Source organism: Heliangelus exortis, chromosome 17, assembly GCF_036169615.1.
Source record: "Heliangelus exortis chromosome 17, bHelExo1.hap1, whole genome shotgun sequence".
Lineage (NCBI taxonomy): Eukaryota > Metazoa > Chordata > Aves > Apodiformes > Trochilidae > Heliangelus > Heliangelus exortis.
Window position 1 is genome coordinate 13,629,469 of NC_092438.1, and position 20,319 is coordinate 13,649,787.

A 20,319-nucleotide genomic window follows, 5' to 3' on the forward strand; every position below is an offset into this window, starting at 1 on the left:
TGGTTGTAATGAAATACTCTTTTCTATCCAATCGCACAACAAATTAACTCCTAAGTTCCAAACAGTATCTCTGGGGAAATGGTAAAGTTACAGCTGACAATAGATGTATACTTAGTTTTAGCAGGCTATTAAGATGAGCATAAGGCTAAGGAGAGGGGCTGCAGAGAAGGGCAGGCACTTGGCTTTAAAGAACATATTTATTGCACGTCCCTGGTCTTTCTAGAGAAGTGACAGATTGTCATCCTAAGACGTGATACTTGCACACATGAAGTCTAAATTTTCAGGCCAACCTCCTGCTGCAACAAGGCAGAGGGAGTAATGTGAAAATCAGATTTCTCCCCATACCAAATTCTTATTGTTGAAACTACTTCAAAGCTTCTTTACATGTGCACCTGGTCCCCCTCTTCACCTTGAAATACATAAGCTTTGCTTCACAGCCCAAGCCTGAGCACAGTTACCACTGCTGAAATGGACATATCAACCTAGAGGAAGGTTTCACTGTGTCTAACATTTTCTTCTGTAATCAAAGAAGATCCATTTAATATCAGTTGTCACATATAACAACAGCAATCCTGAAATTATAGTGTTGTCTTGCTAATGTAGTAAATAAGTTAAGCATTAATATTACTCAGTCTCTCTGAAAAAAATCATAATTTCTTAGCCTTATATAAACAGGAACCCCAGTCTGGTCTCATTCCTTATTTTCCTGATGCAAGTTTACTTTTTTTTGGAAAAGAGGGCAGTTGTCCTATTTTATTATCATTTTCATATTTTCTCCTCCACAGGCAGAACCTGATTAGCCAATTCCTAGATAATCACCTGAGGGAAAGCTGAGAAAGGAATACTTCCATGGCATATGCAATTCTCCACTTCAGGGAGGCCTGGATGCAAGGTAGAGAAGAGGTCCAAGTGATCTGAACCAAACATTCCTACCTACCCAGGCAGAAATTACTACAGACAAGATAGTATTAAATTCTCCATTTCACTGGGCCAACATTTGCTGGAAGATAAGGGATTTATTGCTTATGGACATCCCAGTAAACAACCTCCTGGGACAATGGTGTTGTCTAAAGGCAAAAGGGTTCAGCACTGAAAATGAAGAGACTTTAAATAAATGTCTCCTCCTCTTTTACCAAGCCTAGCATCACAGATTTGCAGAGGATGCATGCTTTCTTTTTTTTTTTTTTTTTTTTTTTTTTTGGGATGAATTACCACACATCTTGATGAAAAATAAACTAGAAAAAAAATTTCATAAAGTGCAAACTTCAACGTGCAAGTCCTCTTAGCTAGCAAAGATATAGATGAATATCCAGGGGAAAGCAGTGTGCTGGGAAAACATCTTTAAGGTATGATCTTAAACTCAGGAAAATATAGGCTAAAGATGTGTATACAACACATTAGTTCCTCTTTTGCATCCAATATATATTGAGGAAAGAAGGATTAAATTTATATATCAATCCCATTTAAATAGTTGGTATGAATCTTTGGAAATCACCTAAGGCATTTAACAAAGAAACCAGGCAGTTCTCACTGAAAAAAATGGAAGGAAAAAGAGCTCTCATCAGCCTGTGTTGGGTAAAGACATTGGGTGATCCTTTGGCTTGGAAAAGGGGATAAGAGTTCTTGGAGCAGGTTTGACACTCACCCCATGACACTTTGGTTATAAGAACTTCCCTAAACCTGAGTCTTGGTAACCCTCTGCACTAGGATGCAAAAATTGTAATATATAGAGGTTATTTGCTTCCTTTTCTTTTACAGGATATTGAAATTCCACTTGAGCCAATGTGTGCAATGTAAACATAAACTAAAATGAAGTATAAAAAGCATTCTTCCAAATATTCTGTAAAAGAACATAAAGTACACAAAATTAATTGCAAAATTCTCTTTCTTGCACCCTCCTAAAGACTCTTGACATATGTAAGCACAAACATGGAAGAATAAATCTCCAAAGGGGAGAGAATACATGCTCAGGTATTATCTGGGAAAAAAATGCATTGAAATTCCTCTGTGATGAGAAGACTTTTTTTTCTTTTTTTTTTTTTTTTTTTTTTCTCCTCAGGGTGACCTCTACCTTCAGAATATGATGGTTTTATTATGATTAATAAATTTCATTTCCACAGAGGAAAGGAACAGTGTCAGCTTAAACTTAAAGCAAGTGGGTTTCTTTTTAAATGCTAATTTTTAAACACGCCCTTGCATGACACCAAATTTAGAAGCTCAGAAGGTTAGTAGAATAGATTCTGATTTCCATGCTGAAAATAGTAAGAAGGATTTAACAATATTGGCACACTGAGCATCAGTAAGCTAGTTCAGTCACATAGTCATTGCTTCATTTATTCACTATTATGCCAGCCTGTTTTTTTCTCATTAAAATTACTGGCATTTAAATGCTTTGTGATAATTTACACTGGAAATCATCATTCCAGGTAAACAATTTACTATAATTTAAGACATGCAAATGACAAAGTGTTATGCAGAAATTAATAGTCAATGCAATTATTGTGTGTATTTTACAGAATGTTAAATCAATGTATCAAAACCAACGTGTGCACAAACTCCTGTCTAAGAAAGCTTCTGATAAAGAATTTTGACACAACACTAATTAGAGCAAGGTAAGTTCCACTATTTTCTTGTCTATCTAGAACAAGTAGGCAGGACATAAGAAGAAAAAACTTAATATTTGCTAGGATTTTATTACCATACTGGCACTAACTACCTGGACCAACATCTTCCTGAGAAATAAGTAAAAAGATGAGTATAGCCATGCTAACATCTGCAAATGTAGCTGTAAATTGTTCACCAAAAGCTCAGGGTATGGGATGTTCTTTACTAATCCTATGTCTCAGATTCTTCAAGCATTTTTTAATACAGGTTCAATACTGTTAAAATTCCACAGAAAAGGACAACTTGTTTCTCACCACAAAAATAAATAAAATTTAAAAAAAGAGAATTAAAAATGGTAACTTGTCAATTTTATTTTAGTAAGGTCTTTGAAATTTAATTTCTCTTAAAATTATCAGTAGTAGTTATTGCTGAACTGTCTAAAACCAGGGAAATTATGTACCTCTCCAATTTTAATTACCATTTTAGGGTTTTGTTTTATACTATGGGTGTATTTCCATGTGGATGAAGAACAGAGAGTGGAGTTCTGATACTGGAGACATCTGGAAGCTCCTTAAAAATACACACAGTACAGGGTTTAATATCAACATTAATAAGGAAAAATTATCAGTATAGAAGATGAACCAAATTAATATACTTTTCTTAAGTGATTAGAGGACTAAAGGAGAATTTTGAAAGTTCTACATTTTAAGCATGTGATGCCCATATCTTTCTAATCATTATCCTTTCCCCCCATATACAACTATAGAAAGTTATTAATCTGTTTAAGAACTAGGAAAAGAGAAGTTAATAATCTCATACCCCCTCAGCTAATTTTGATCTAATCCTTCATGGCCATATTGTAAGCCAAGTGTACATATGGCCAGGGAGCTCTTATTTCTCACTTTCCACAATTTCATTCATCATTGAAAAAAAAAAAAAATTGGGGAAACTGAGGCTTGCCATCTTGTGACACCTAAAACCAACATATAATAACCAATAATTTAATATATATATAATATATTAAAATGAAAAGCAAGTATTAGATCTGTAGAGCATTTTCCTACTACTACTGCTGTTAGATTCTGAGGCAATAAAGCTTGAACACTTTCACATCTACTTCAATATTAAATATAGTGGGTACCTTGTTGATTAAATTTTAAAGCAGTCTTTTTGCTTGAGTGTAAGGTTCTGTAGTATGCAACAATATTGCTTTTTTATTAATATTACTATAATAGTAAAACTGAATCCTTCTTTATTTCAGGTATTTGTATATAACCATACATACACACACACAAACCACCTTTCAGTCTCTCAGAAAAAAAAAATTCCAGTGGTTTCACTAAAAAGGGAGAGCAGAGAAGATGCACAAATGCTTGTACACACTTGTTGAGGGCAAACAGAGATTATTCACTATTCCTGTTATCAGAGGAGCTTCACATTGCAAATCCTCTATTTACAAATCACAGAACCTCAGCTTTCCTTAATCTTGTCGTGTTGTCACATTTGACTGGCCATGTGAACTGACCCAGAACTGTAAGCACCAGGAAGGCAAGCTGTCAAAGAGATCATGACAAAGATGCCAAAAAAAAAAAGGACTGCCAGTGTTTCCACTGGCTGAGAAAAAGGAATTAATCCAACTTCATGAAAGAAGAACAGGGGATAATCAAAGTGTTTCCTGATTTTTATCAACCGATCCAAGAGCTGAACATCTTTACCACACAACTACCCAGAGCAGTAAAAGCTGTAACAAATGGAATTCCATATATTCCATATATTCCACTATTTACAGCAGCACTAAGTGCAAGTTTTAACTGCCAACATAAAGGACACTTCAATTTATAGAAGTAGTTCAATACTGTGCATTAGTACAACATTTCCTAGGCTTTCCAGAGCAAAAACCTCAGTTTATGCTATTTTTCACAGGGAAAAGCAGCACAGCCTTTAATAAATACTATCACAAAGACCTTAGAGATGCTCCAACTTTTATTTTACCTTATTAGTTGAAGAGGATAAGATAATAAAAAAGGCATCTCATAGGAAATGTTTGTTTTTTTCCCCAGTCAAATTGCTTCATGAGATGAAGTCAAACTATAGGAAACAATGCAAAAAGGGAAGAACCTTTCACAACTGAACATTATGACCTCACACAGTAAATCACAAGGGTTGAAATATCTCTGAAACTGCATTCTCCCAAAGCAGTTTGGATTCTATGGACTTCTCAGAAATTCTTTTGAAAGACTCTAATCTGACCAGTATCTCCTTCCAGCCACGTGAGTCAATAAGATATATGAAAAAGTGTCTGGTAAAACTGTGACCACCTAAAATTATTTATGTACCATAGCAGATCTATGCCAGTATAACAGGCATCTTAGCCAGTCTAAGCACTTTGTCAAATATTCCTTTGCTTTTAAATAACTCACTCTATTTGCTATTGTTTAATAAATTATATTTCTGGTGCTGTAAGTGCTGACAGGTTAATGATAGCGTACAGGAAATCTGCAATGATTTGAGCAATTGCTTGTGTTAAAAAAAGCCAATATCCTGTTCAAAAGTCTTTCAATAGCACAAACTCCAATGTTTGCTTTTTTGAGCTGCCTACTCTTATGAAACTTTTTTTCCTAGACTAATTAAATATTAAAAATTAAACCTTTCAGAACGTTTAATCTGTTTTGTAGGCTGCATCTTTCTTCCAAGGGAGGTCAGTAACTTTAAGACTGTCAACTTCTAAAGATTTATAGTGCATTTCTTTTACAGACACAATCCCACCTCCTGGGAATGATTCTGCTCACACATGCAAATAAATACAGACACAACTGGACAGATGTTATATCCAATTCCACCATACTTCATTCCAAACTCAGGTTTATGTGTACACTTGCCTCTTTCTCTCTGTTAGTTCAAAAGCATCAGCTGCATATACACGTGGGAGAAAAATAACACCAAGCATGCATCCACACTATATTTTTTTGTTTGTAGACAGAAGCTGGATAACACTTAAAAATTGGAGGAAGAAAGGGTGATATAAATACAGAATAATGATCCTATTCCTTATCTACACAAAACCCATAAAATGTAATATGCAGCTACACTGTAGAATACACTTGGGAAACACATCAATTTTTTTTTTACAAACTACGAATTTCAATCTTACAAAACCTAAAAGAAAAAAAAAATATTGGGCACTGATCTGAAAAATTCACCAAAGATGCTAAAGATTCCAAATGAACAACATTCTGTAGCCAACAGATAAATAAACATGGGTTTATTCTGAGTCTCTTTCTTATATATTAACAGCCTCATAGGGCAAGATACCCATTGCCCCCATCAGCCAAGAACCTCAGAATGAATTATCCCCTGATGTAACCACTGTCAGAGATTTGCAAGGGGAAGGTCTTCAGAGACCCTTGTTAAAATTCTGTCACCAAACTGTCAGGAGGTTTCCAATAGTTTCCCTACCTTTGTTCTAGTTCAGGTCTGTTTGCAAACTCTTTAATCATGCCTGCCAGAGAAGATCTATCCCAGAAGTGCAGACCTTCTCTTCTGAAGAGTAATTATTTTTAGCCTCAGAATGCACTGGATGCAATCAAGAGTGAAATATTTTTAAATTTCCCATGGAGGAATCTCTCTGTCAGATAATTAAATGTCTTCTTTATATAATGTGCCTATAAGAGCAGATACACACACATAAACAGCAATGTGTATGTGGGCACACTCTTTGCAAACACAACTTTTTATTTATGCAAACTTATTTATTTAAGATTATTTTATTCCCAAGTTGCAAAAGATCTCTTGTGGCTGAGGGCTAAGTATCCTCTGGCAGGAGTGATAAACTATTAGAAGGAAAGAGTGATTATTACCAGCAGAATCACCCAAGACCTCATTTCCCTTTGATTATAAAATTCCAGCCCAAAATTGATTTGTTAGATTATTATTTGAAATCTACAAACACACACATTCTTTAGAAGGATACAATACAAACATACATATACTCACATTTCAAACATTGAGCATATTACCAGTGTCTTCACTTTACATCAACTTTACAAAGACTGTTGAATTACTGTAATTGAGTTTAGAAGCACTAAAAAAAGCACTGTAAAATTGTACTGGCTTGCATGCATCTCAAAAACCACAGGGATGTTCAGTTCTGAAAATCTGGGTATCTCTGTATATGCCCCATGTATTAAGACATTAAACATCACACAATAAATTAGTTGAAAGCCAACTTAACAGATCTGAAAGACCAAATTCAGCTTTGGTAACTTTTACCACAGGAATGTGGTCCAGAAAATTATTTTTTTAATAAAGCCAAAACTCCTTTAAATTCTAAGACTAAAATTTAGGTATACAAGAAACAATAAACACAGGCTTTCATTAGTTTTTATCCTTCAGATCATATTAAAAAAAAAAAAAAAAAAAAGGCAAATTCAGTCACCTGTGATGGATCTTTTTATCATGTGCCCCAAAACATACCTAACAAAAATACCATATCGTTGAGTCAATTCAACAGAGGCAATAAACTGGTAAACTGAAAAGTTTTATTAAAAATACAGATATCCATTTCCTATGGAAAATGGTGTTATGGTTTTTGATGGAATTCCAAACAAGTGATACACAGAATACATATCATATAGGTTTGGACACTTCAGATGTGTCTGAATTGAGGGGGAAAATGCCTCTATTAGAGAAATAATTATTGCTTAGAAGGGCTCATTCTGCAAAAGAGGAAATTGTTTTCAGGACAAGGACCCCATGTCTATCTCAAGAACTCCAAAAATGCTAATATAATTATATTTATTATTACTTAGCAAGGTCTGGATTTATAAATTAGTAGCCACCCTACTACAGCTTACTCTCATTCAAAGCTGAGCAGGTAGCAGAAGTGAAAAAATGAAAGCCAAAATCCAAGTTTTGTGATATCAATAATGTGTCAAGCATTGACTTCTCATCACGTATTCTCTTAATGAAGTAGGAGTTAGGAAAATCTATGTTACATCAGGCTTTGTTATAGGAGAACTTTTCAGATTACCAAAAATGCTGTGGCTAACATACAGGTTATTAAAACATAATCATTCTTTGGCTTTAGCTATGAACTTTGTCACAAACAAATCTTCCTTATTTCTTTCTCTGTAGGTCATTGGCATAAAGAGAAACCTCTTCAGCTTTCATTTATTTCTGCCAATGGAAAACTCAATAAATAAGCACTTTTTAATACCACGACTTTGTGTCACACTCTATGTCCTTTCATCCTTCATCACAAGCAGCTTCTATGAATTTAGCAGCTTTTTTTGCAAAACATCATTGGCAGAATATGTCCCAGCACTGTAACTACTTAATTATCCTTTTTCTTTCTTAAATAGTGACATTAATCCCATCCTTAACTAAGACTGTTCGAACTCTATTTCTTCAACAAGAGAATCCCTGGACATATCAAAAATAATTACAAATTACCTTTTAAAAACTTCCTTCATTCTTCTGTACTCATGGCTTAGAACACAACAGTATATTAGCAAAGCAGCTAAGCCTTTTTACTTACTAGGGAGTGATCCTCTGAAGGCACAGACCCTCTCTCCCACTATCTCATCCATAGGATAGACTTTGTGAGTGCTTTAGGGTCTGCAGTACCCGTGTGGGCAATATTTGCCCCCAAAGAGTTGAAAAGAAAATTGTTAAAGCTATAGCACTTACAACGTCCTAGATAAATCTAAGCTTTCACTCTTTTCATTGGTTCTCTTTGTAAAGTCATGGTCTTGCTTGTACTGCACAGTAAGTTTTTCTTAGAAGGTTTAACATATCCTTAATTATTAGGCCATATGAGATTTAAACTGGAAATCAAACACCAAAGCCAGCAAAATAACCTGATGCCTTTTATACGGCAGAACCTATAAGCTGAAACTCGAAATTAATTAAACTATTCCAAAGCCTCAGACTCTGGCCTTTCCTAGGCTTTCTCTTATGATTAAATGCAGCATGTGAAAAAGGATATTGAGACCTGGATGGATGCATCAAGAAGTATCAATGATTGTTACCTGCAGAGCTGTTACAAGAAATTTCATCTGCTGCAACGAAGACGAATTGATTTCTGCAAGAGAAGATAAAATTCACAATACTGCTTGCTGACTGGGAAATGTGCTATCTGCCAATTGACTTGATGTTTACAGATGGGGTAGGGTAAGGGTGCTTAATTTTAATGAATGTAGCAAGAAAAAGTGTTGATGTATTTCAGTGCTATAGAGTTTATAAGGATCATGAGGTAGACATGCTGGGAGCTTTTAAATGAAATAATGGTGACATTTGGATATGGACTATGTACAAACTCTTGCATTGGAAGCTTCATGTTTAGTGTTACAGATATGTCAGTATATTTATGAAGTCTAATAAAAATAAAACAGTATTTATATTGATGATATAGAGATTAAAAGGGCACTGCTGCAAAATACGTAAAAAGCGTTTTTTGAAAAAAAATAATTACAATTAACTTTCTGCATCTGAAAGGAGGATAGTGAAAGTCAAATATTTTGCTTTTTATATGTCTAAAATTACTGCAATAAAAAAAAGAATTTTCTGCTATTTATTAAAAAAATGACACAGTATATTCTCATATACTGCCATTCACATACATACAAAAGCCTTTTACAGAATCTTCAGAGAATGAACTACAGATATGAGTGATTTAATATAAACCTTCTCTTGCAAAATTCTTTTTAAAATAGGTAACATAAAGAGAGAAATGCAAAATACACTTAATATTCCAAAATGCAGAAAACTCCATTACAGCACAAATCCTGATTTGTCCTTTCTGAAGTCAAAGCAAACAGGATTTGGTTTAGGGGAAACCATGTTTAAGGATTAGCATAAAATGACTCCTTTATATGCATCTACACAGCTTCCTTGGATTATTTTTGTGTTCTGTGGGGGTTAAGAAAGAACCTGGGTGAACTTTTAACTCTTGGGAGCTCTTTTACTCCCAATTACATGCAGCTCCTCCAGCCTGCACTGCTCAGCATAGTGAAAAACAGGTTTTATTTTTGTACAGCTTTAATGCAAGAGTCTACCCAGTAGGAGCAAAAAGGAACTACCTCTAGCTTGCACTAAAGACTACCTGGAAAAGCTAGTTCTGCAACATGCTGAAAGCTCTGTCAAGCATTAAATATTCTGAAGATTCTATTGAAAAATATTCCATTCAGGAGCAAGTATCTCTGAGAGGTAACAGAACCTTCAAGAGGTAAGCCCTAAGAGAACAAAATCTACTTTTGTTACTTCACCTCCCCTATATTAAACAGATTTGAAATTCTCACTTAGAAATCTGTGAACCTTGTTATTTAGAAGTTCATGTTTGGGAAAAAAAAAAACAAACAACAAAACAAAGCAAGGAATCTCCAACCCATAATACAGGGACAGGATTGATAAAGATCAAAAGTTGCATCTGGTCACTGCCTCTGCTCTATCTCAGAGATGCTAACACCTGACTTTCAGTATGAATGAACTTAGTGATCAGACTGTAAACTCTTTCATTTTCCATTTGGATGTACAAATGAGTAGTTTTGCTCTTTACCTCGTCACCTGCAGAAATTCCACAAGCTGAGATCTACCTTGCATGTAATGCTAAAGAGATCCATTTTAAAAAAAATGCAGGGGGATAAATTTAACTTCATAAATACAGAGCTACTCTATTTCATAGGTAGTATAATTTGTCACTGTACTTTTATTATTATCCCTTTGTGACAATAATATAGAAAAAAGTAGGATGTCTGCTAAGAGCTTTAGCCAGTAGCAATGCAGACTTACCAGCTACTGTTTTACAGAAACTCCATTTCTGTTAAGATATTAAACTCCCCTCTCACCTACATGAAAAGATGACTTTTCCTTAAAAACTGCCTTCTCAAGTGGCTAGCTGGAAAACTCCTTTTCTTTATCTCTATTCAGAACATCTTGTTATGGAGCATTGAGCCACAGATACTCAGTCTTATGATGCCAAAGCACAGAATTATCTGTAAGAATAATGTGCTGCTTTAGTTACCTGCAGAAAGACCCCAGAACATTAACTGCTATTTGTCTTTTGAAATGGCAGATGGTACTGAAGCTGTTCTGAAATCTTACTTCTTATTGCTGACCCTTTACCTACTAGCAGAAAAGAAATATTATAAAATTTAACCCTAAGTGATACCTATTTGAAGAATATCTACCATAAAGCAGTCCTTACACTGCTTTAGCATAAGGAAGGAAAAAGTTACCTATTGGTCAGGATAGCAACTGAGAGAATAAAAAGTAAGACTGGATGCTGGAGTTCAACAAGCCAGTTCATTTTTTATAATTAATCAAGTGTTATTTCTAACAGTTACATGGAATTTTTAGGTACTTTTATGGCTTGAATGTTTCTATAGTGGCACGTTAATATTTAGTTAAACTCTATATTTTCATTTACATAGAGCTAGGGGGAGAACTGATAATCTGAGGTGTCACTATACAAAAATATCACATCTAATGTCCAAAATAACTATTTTGTTTCTTTATGTGAACAACCCCATAGCTTGCAAACAGAGTGCTGCTGAGTTAAGATGATATTGGAGCATCACATTCTATCTGCCTTAAAGTTTGCAGACCTGGAAATCAGCTCAATCCTTTGCAAATGTAGGGTCCCTCCCTTTAAAGACCAGTTTTACACATTGACTTTATTGAGCAAGGCTTAAAAAATTCACAGATAAGGTTTGCTGAAAATTCATGATGAATTTTTGATTCTTTTAATGTTCCTCATCACTGCTACACTTTTTATTGATTCAAAAAGGTATAAGCAATGTCAGCCATGTAACTTTATGAGGCAATAAGTTCTGCTTAATAATTAAGATACAAAATTGCTTTCATAATTTAATTTGTATATTAACAGTGAAAGGATAGGAGAAATTTTTTACTGCTGTTTGTTTTATCCTTCAGGTGTAAAATAATACACCTTTAAAATCCAAGTGAGTTTTCATGTTTTTCTGTAAATAAAGTTTTGGAAGTTGTTACTGGCTGCAAGGGAGATAAACAGAAAAACAAATTGAAAGAGGAACATGACAAATACATTTGTCTGAATGTATTGCTGGATGTATTCAACTTGCCAGATAGCAGCACCCTGGGCTAAGTGCAATCCTTCTGAGTGCTGGGCTGGCACCCTTGGCAGCCTCAGCTCTGATGGAAACCCAGACAGTGAAAGTCATGAAAATAAACTTTTGGGACTCAAAAATGGCTGTGTTCTATCTGAGCAGCTATTTCCCAAGGGCAAAACCTTCTGCATAGTATTCCTTCTCTCAAGGCTATATATCAATTTCTCATTTCTTCTAGCAAATTGAAAACAAGCAGAGATTTTTACCAGTAGGATAATAAAGATATTTTTAAAGTTGGAAAAAAATAATGTCTTAACATGTGATGTATTTCCTGAATTCAGACAGAAACAGGAGGGGAGGACAACAAAAGGGATATTAAGTGATTTAGATGCTTTTTCTTACTTTGGGGTACTTACTGAATCTGCATGACTTCAATTTTCAAAAGTTCAAACATGTTCTAATTTCCTCTGCTCCATTCCCCACAGACCCTTTGGCAGGCTCCTAAAAAATCCATTCCTTGAAGAACCCAGATCTGACATAAACCTGCCCAGGAGTTTTCACAACTGCTATTTTTCTCCATGTAGCCTTCTGGACTGCACTTTTTATTATAGGAGACTTTTTTTAAAAAAATCCTTGATTAGCCACATTAGGGTTTATGCCCTCAGGAATGACTTTCACTCACAATTAAAATAATAATTTGTATTTAGACAGGGACAAGTTTTGAAAGTTTTTTGTGGCAGCATGAGGTGGGCAGAAAAAGTTCAGCTGTTAGAAGCAAACCATGGTCTGCAGAATCAATCTTTTAAGAGGATAACAAAGTATTTTCAGGTTCAGCTTTATCACCTAAATAAGAGCCTCCTGCTCTAAGTTAAAGCACACCACCAAACTGTAAGACTTGGATTTTTAGTATTAAAAAAAAATAAATTTAAACAAGTGAAGAGGAATTCAAATGAATCTTGATTATGTCATTTCATTATAAACACTATTTAGTGAAAAATATTGCTAATGACAAATGGTTTCAATAACTCACAGAATGTTCTCACAGAAATTAGGCCTTCTGGACTGTCCACTTTTTAAATTGTTTTTAAATACCATAGCCTATGTTTTTTCAACGTGTTTATACAACTGTTATTTTTCATGTATATATTTAGTCAGTACTTTCCCTTAGCAAAATATTGCATCTACCTTTTTCTCAGTAAGGAGGAAGTCTCAGGAATGTCTTTTTCAGTCTAGTTTCTCTTGCAAGTGACCTTGACTGTACTGAAGTGGTACATAAAGAACTTTCATATATTCATTCTATAGCACAGTGGATTTATTATACTGAATTTAAGCTTAGATAAGGATATATAGGTCATGTCAACACTTTTAATTACTATGCAGGTTTTTTTAACTTATTTCTACAGAAATCTTTTCTGTAAAGCATGTTCAGCCTTGACTCTCTTCCTAAATTGCCTTTAATCTACATATTCCATGAGTTTCTTTTAAGTTTGAGATATCTGACATCCCAATGAGGTTGATTAGCTCCACTGTACATGTGTTTTACATGGTCAAGCAGGAAAAAATAAGCTAAGAGTATTACCAGCATTTCTGTTTAAAGGACTTCTAGGACTTTCCTTCGAACTTTTCCAAGATTCCCTTAATAATTCCCATCACCATCAGTACTAACACCACTGAGTTCAGCTACTGGAACATCAAGTAGGTACCAGAACAGACAGAGAAATTCTGGTTTAACCACAATCATGAGTTTAATTGTGCCTTAATCCTGGTTTAAGGCATAATCCTGAACTTTAGGATCCTTCACACGTGGAAACTTGGGAATGAAAGTTTTCTTACCTACTGAAACTCTGATAATTCAGTTACACATAAGTGTGTACAACTTTTATCACATTTTCTACATCTAAATAGACTTTTAAAAGTCAGTGGCAGCTTAAGAGGAGTTCAGAAAGAGGGGATACTTAGAAGAGGGATTGGGTGTATAGTACAGACCTAACTGCTGATTATGCCTGGCCCATATGTGATTTGGCTACTTTAATATTCCTTGCAAAATCCCAGAACCTAGAAGACAAAGACAGGAAGAGATTCAGATAATGGCTCTCGGATTCCTTTTTTTTAAGACTTGAGGGATTTAACCATCATGAAGCAAAACTCCAACCTAATTTCAGGATACATTTACTCTGAGTGCTCCCCTTAAAAGTTTCCCTGCCCTGTAAAAAAATGAGCTTGTCTTTGCCTGCACTTCTACCATATTGCCAAAAAAGCATCAACCCACTACTGCATTTTACCTCCTACAGTCCCTGGCCCCACTGTTTTTCAGATGTATAAAAACACCCAGCTATGTCTGGGCAGTTCATCTGGGTGTAGGAACCTGTGCTTGTAGGGCCCATGGGACAAATGTGCAAGTGTGTCCTGTCCTAAAAAATCTGAGTCAACAGTATATTTTCCATAGCAGATGATAAACCACAAAATTTTGACACACATAGAATTTTACCCAGCACTTCCAGAAGCTTTTAGTCCCTTGTCAGAGCTTCTATAAATTAGAAGCAGGAGGAGAGAACAAGTGGGATTTCAGAAATCAGGACTTCCTTAAAAATTATCACACTAACTCTAGGAAATTTAAAATGTAAAAAAAAAAAAATAAATTAAAATTCACTAACATACAGCAGTTGTATTTTTTACACCAGAATTTTGGGATTTTGATTTCACTAAACTAGACAGAAATAATTTTACTTAACACAAAGGAGCATCCCCCCCCCAGAATTACACCACCTGCTGAAAAGAGTGCAGAGCCCCAGGACACAGGAAATTAAGATGAAGGCAAAGACACCACTGAACAGAAGTTACAGTGTGAAATTTTAAGCTCTATGTCATCAGCTGACTTCTTTCTGGTAAGATCACCATGGGATTGATGGATACAGTCAGTATTTAGACTGCATGGATCAGAACCCCAGCCAGTAACATCAATACAGCTTCACTGCAAGAACTGACCTTGCTGGAACTATTCCAAATTTTAGTGTCCAAGGATCTGCTGCTAATTATACAGGGCAGCAAAGATTTCCCCCAAAAGTGTTATTTCTTGTGCACCTGTAAATTTTTCCATTTTATTATTGAAGATGCTTTATTTTTCCATCATACTAAGGCTCTATTGGTCTTGGTAGGACTTTAATGTTGAGGGCTTTTTCACTGTGAACTGTACCATAGCTGGCAGCTTGAATAGTCTCTGTAATACTCAAATACGGACAAAGCCTCAGAGTTTCTCTCTAAAATAATTTTATGAAGTCCTCCCCAACTCCCTCCCCTTCTGGTGTCCTAATCTGAAATATGAAGACTATCAAAGAACTTAAATTTTTAGTATAGCTCTAACAAGAAGGTTGATTTTGCTGTTATTGTGCTTTATATTCCCATTACTGTAAGATCAAACTACATTATCATACTCAGAGCATCTGAATCACAACACAGACAACTAAACAACTTTACAGCCATTCCTAGATGTATTAAATTAAATAAAAGTATAGATTGAAAGTAATTCATGTGGTATCAAGCTTCAAGGTACCACACTAAAAGCGTGGTACACTTCAAGAACACTAAAAGTGACTTGTTTGACCTGATGTGCATTAGGAAAGTATATTTTACTTTTAGACTAATTTCTCCCCTGTCAGGTTCATTCTTTCTCCAGAATTGCAACCTAACTGCTGTTAATGATGCCAAGACAAAGAGGAAGACACAGACATTCTGCTTTCCCTGAGCTACTCTGCTTTCATTGCCAAAAAGATAATGCATCTCCCACCTCCATCATTACTGATCATTTTATTAAATGCTGCTTTTTGACGTTTTGAGGCAAAACTGTAGGGAGTAAATTAATCAAAAGAAATTAATGTAGCTACTTCTGTAAATGGTACTTCACAGAAACAATTCAGGCTCATCTTGATTGCTCAAGAAAAGGCAGCCTGGGCTCAGCTGCCACTCCAGAAGGTCTGGTGTCACCTACATGGGGGTCTCCCATGCCCCAGAGTGTCTCAGGTGGCACGAGATCCCTGTTTCCAGGGGAAAACTGAGCCCTATATTTGACTGCCAGGTTAGTCACTGCTGCTTTGCTTTTTATTTGTGCTGTCTTTGTGCTCAGGACAGGAGATTTCAGGGTGATGTAGCCAAGACAAGGTGCCTCTCCCATCACGTAGACTGCCCAAGACAGCAGGAGACAGAAATCTTAGGAGATCTCTCTCATTAAATTTTATCCTGCCTTATACTTGAACAGTAATAATTCATCTTAATACCAAAAAGCACTTCTGCAACTCTGAAAAGCACACCTTCAAGAAAACTAAAAAAAAAAAAATAATAAAAAAAAATTCCCTAGCTCTTCTGGACAGTAATGGCAAGGTGCATTCCCTAGCCTGGTGACATGCTTGTATTATTCCATTTGCCCAAAAGCACAAAAAACCTAAGGAGAAAAAATGGTCAATAGAAGATGCTTGCTCATAATTTGTACTCTTATATATTCCTCAGCAGAAAGACAGACATCTTTGTTAGTCCTTCTGTTGAACTAACTAAATAAGCTATTTAAATGCTACTTGAGAGAGATTCCCACACTGCACAAGTATAAATATAAATTTTCCATGATGCCTTCTACACGAACTCCCCCTCTTTCTCCTGCCATTACACCTCACAGATTGGATAAAGAAAGTATCTGCAAATTGGTGCTATACTTGTTAGTATAGTGGTGGGAAAAATACATTCATTTTTCATATAGTTTGAAAACGTGGATCACACCTTACGTCACAGAGAGGAAAAATCTGTAGCCCTTTCAACTATGTTTTACATCTGCAGCTTTTATTTCCTGATCTAGTTAGTTTTTAAATCAGAGCTATACAAATATGCTTAGTTCTAACTCCTCTTACCTGCTGTATCAATTAAATTCTACTATGCATGATTAAAACTATATTATACATATTATGTCGTTATTAATAATACAATATACGTAGCATACATATGCATATTTACCTGAAAGAGAGAGATTTTTTTTAAGTGGATCTTAACATTTTAAAGAAATCTAAAACTAATAGGTGAAATTCTGACCACCACATAATTCAATAGTGAAATCCATGCTGATCTCAGTGGCATAAATGCTCTAAGATTGTCTGTGATTAACACAGTCTGCTCATTTAAACTTAATTTTTGAAGAAGTATTTGAGTAACTTTACTTCAGAAGTGTTCCTTGTCAGTAAACTGATGTCAGTTTGAACCATGGCTGCTAAAATAACTCTATTTTTGAAGTTTTACCATGAAAATTTTGCTTATTACTATATTTTAGACAGATTTTTCAGTCTCTTTAGAGGAAAGAGCAAAGCATTTTGAAGTCAATCTTGTGTAAAGAATCAGCATTTTATCCAGTAAATACGTAATAAAAGATACTTGTTTTGATGGGGGACTTACTATTTGCATATATAATGTAATCTCTAAAAGTAAGTATCATTAAAACCTACTTTATTTTTTTTCCTGATTTCATAAGGATTATGACATTTTACTAGTAACCACTATTACATCTACAATAAAGTCTCCTAATATACAGAGGTATAAACTCTTTATCAATTATGAATAAAAGCAATTATTTCCCTTTAAATAGTTTAAGGACTTTACAAATTACTTGAAACATTTCTCTGTATTCTAACTACAATAGCACTTACAGGAAAAAAACAGGATTATTTAAGAATTCATTCAAGAAACACAAAATAAAGTTTAGGGGCTGGTAAACATTTGTTTAAATGAAGACCTTTATTTTTTCTGCATGTCTCTGAAACATTCTATAGCAGCTTTCACAAGAAAAGTTGTTCTTCAGAAACCTCCTCCTCCCATTCCTGCTGTGCAGTATTCTCACAAACTCCTGATTTGTGTTTCTAGGGCATTAGAGACCTGACAAGCCCAAAGGTACATGAAAAAAAAAAAATTAAATACCTCATCAAATGCTTTAGAATCTCCTTTGAGGTGGGAAATGCTGCAGTAAAACCATGCAAGAGTGTAAACTGCCTTTCTTGATTAATTTCAGCTACAAACTTATTTATTGAGCTTATTATTAATATTATTATTATTACTTATTATTAAGTTTGCTCTTCTAATCCTTCCTCACCTTGCCAAAAACACTTTGCACATTACATGGCCAATCCATACAGACTACATCCAATTAATTCCATATTTTATTGGTACATTTTAGTCCATCAGCTTCCCTCTGCCTCCAGCTTTCCTCCTTTGCCTTCAGAGCCCTGAGAGTGGGAGCACTCAGGTTGACAACACTTCTGGCCTGTTCTAATCTGCCTCTTTCTGGTCTATCAAGCCAATGATCTGAAAACTAAAAAGTGTATAATTAGACAGTGACATGTCCAAAGGAACTGTTCTGGTCTATCATGTCCCAGGCACTGACCCAATAGACTGTAACAGTTTTGGTCTGTTGGGTCAGGAATCGATGCTTTAGTAACTCCCTAACTCCGTATTTATCCAGTCTGCTGGCTGTGGCATGCTCTAAAATGTTCAAGTTACACTTTCTTTCAATATCCTCAAAGACCAAAGAGGCCCATTTGATTTATTAAATCGACAATTCCTGCTTTAAAAATGTTAAGCAATCCTTTTTTACCCTCTTTTTGGAGAAAAACAACAATATGCATGAAAACGTATCGAAGGAATTTCTTTACAATCACAGTTATTTACTATAAACTTCTAATTTTAAAAAAAGAAACTAGGAAGGAAAACTCAAGCTACAGAATCTGATATATTAAAAAAAAAGCAAGCAAGGGTAACGAAGTTAATACACAAATATCAGAATAGGTGCACTGATTTTTTTTTTTTTTTTTTTTTTAATTGTACTATTTAACAGCTCCCACTATGTTCAGGAGGAAACTGGGAGCACAAGTCCTGTGCATCTTTTAACTTGGAGCACTTTAGGAATCCAGGCATGGAAATCTAGGCTTTTGTAATCCTTTACCTTCTTTTTCATTTGTTTCATCCTGATTTTTCCATCATGGATGCCAAACCAGAATTTACAGCAGTAGCCTACATTTTCCTTGTCTATGGGGATTCTGAAAATATCCCTTGATATCATAGTGAAGGGGAATGAAATTACAGAAAAGCAGAAGCAGGGTATGAAGATTACAAGCTCTGACACAACAGAAGTTTCATAATCAGTCGTTACCAGCAGTTTGGGCCAGGAAGTTTTAAGTTCCATAGATATTACAAGAAAACTGATATCGCAGACAGCTGAATCAAGCTTTCTAAGTATCAGAAAACATATTAATTCTACCATATATTGAGGACTGTATTAAAGCACTAAAGTATATAAAATAGATTTCTAGACTTGTTAGGAAATTCTATTTTCATGAAATGCAATTGTTTGCCCAACTTTCCTACATCAATCCCTCTGTCTCCCCAAAAAAACTACAATATTTTAGAATGAACCTTGTTTCAATAATTTAAAAGCACTCTATGCACTACATTTTTGTTTTCAGGAAATCCCTTTGCAGTTGCTCTACATGAAACTCTCTGTTCATAATATTTTTAATTCTTTGATGATACTTTTCCCTACTACACCCTCTTTATTCACAATAATCCACTTTTATTTTCTAACTCCTTCACTAAAAGGCACCATTATGGTCATGTACTCCAGTCATTCCCAAAACTGATACCTGAGGGATGAATATGGATTATGAGATGTTGAAATGATGCCAGGGATCCTCTAGTTTGCCACAGATAAGATACAGACATCAAGACAAATAAGCCTAATAATTAGATGCTCAAATCCATTACCTCTCTGTAACAGCAAAGTGAACAACTCGATTTTTATTTTCAATATTAAGGCTTAAGCAAGTGTTTAGTGGGATACCCAGAAAAAAAGAGACCAACCTAAGTGTTTGAAGAAGAAAAATATTTAAGATTTGCTGTCCTACTGCTGGTACAAAAGCTCCACACAACCTTTGTACCTCATCAAGACTCCACCTGATCCCTTTCAATCCCAAAATCTGAGTAGCTCTCTGATTCTTGCTTGTGTATCAACCTGTCCCTCAAAACTCTTAATTCTCAAGGTTCAACTTGTACAGCAAAACTCAAAGAAGTTTCAAGGTTTCAGCTGGGAGTAGAGGAATAAAATATATCACTATTTTCTATGCTTTTTCCTCTTCCAAAACAATTACTTTAGAAATTAAACCTATATATAGAGGCTTTTTTTCCTAAGTCTTTATGAAGTATGATCATGAAATGAGGTACTAAATTTTAAAGTAAATTAAATTTTAAATTAAAGTCTGAATGAAGATGCTGTTTTATTTTATATTCTCTCGAAACCTTAAATTTTAGTATATATCACTAGTAAGATACTCAATAAAAGAAAGCAATTTGAATAAAACTATATTGGCTTTCACTGGTTAGCCAGAAAATAGAAAAGTCTAAAGCCTAGAATATACAAAAAATAATCCCCTCTATCTATATAAGCTCATATTTGAGTATTTTTGTTCTTTATTCTAATTTCAAATTTCTAACTCATAAACATGTTTCAAATTACATCAGATCTGTACCTATTGTGTATTAGGATGACCTGACAAATATATAAAATATCACTCTCAACTACTTGTCCAAAGAGAACTGGAAAATATATTAAATT

The 20,319-nt window shown here is 34.8% G+C and overlaps 1 protein-coding gene across 34 annotated transcripts in view; it reads right to left on the reverse strand.

Moving 5' to 3' along the window:
- The window catches only part of RBFOX1 (RNA binding fox-1 homolog 1), a 597,988-nt gene that overhangs the window by 4,188 nt on the left and 573,481 nt on the right, over positions 1-20,319 (reverse strand). For 10 of the 34 annotated variants that reach the window (XM_071760508.1, XM_071760518.1, XM_071760514.1 and 7 more), the window contains one exon: positions 8,634-8,686. The exons of the other annotated variants lie outside the window; for them this stretch is intronic. In XM_071760508.1, coding sequence (XP_071616609.1) covers positions 8,634-8,686 — 53 coding nt within the window. The remainder of the gene's footprint in view (positions 1-8,633; positions 8,687-20,319) is intronic. 34 annotated transcript variants of the gene reach the window in all.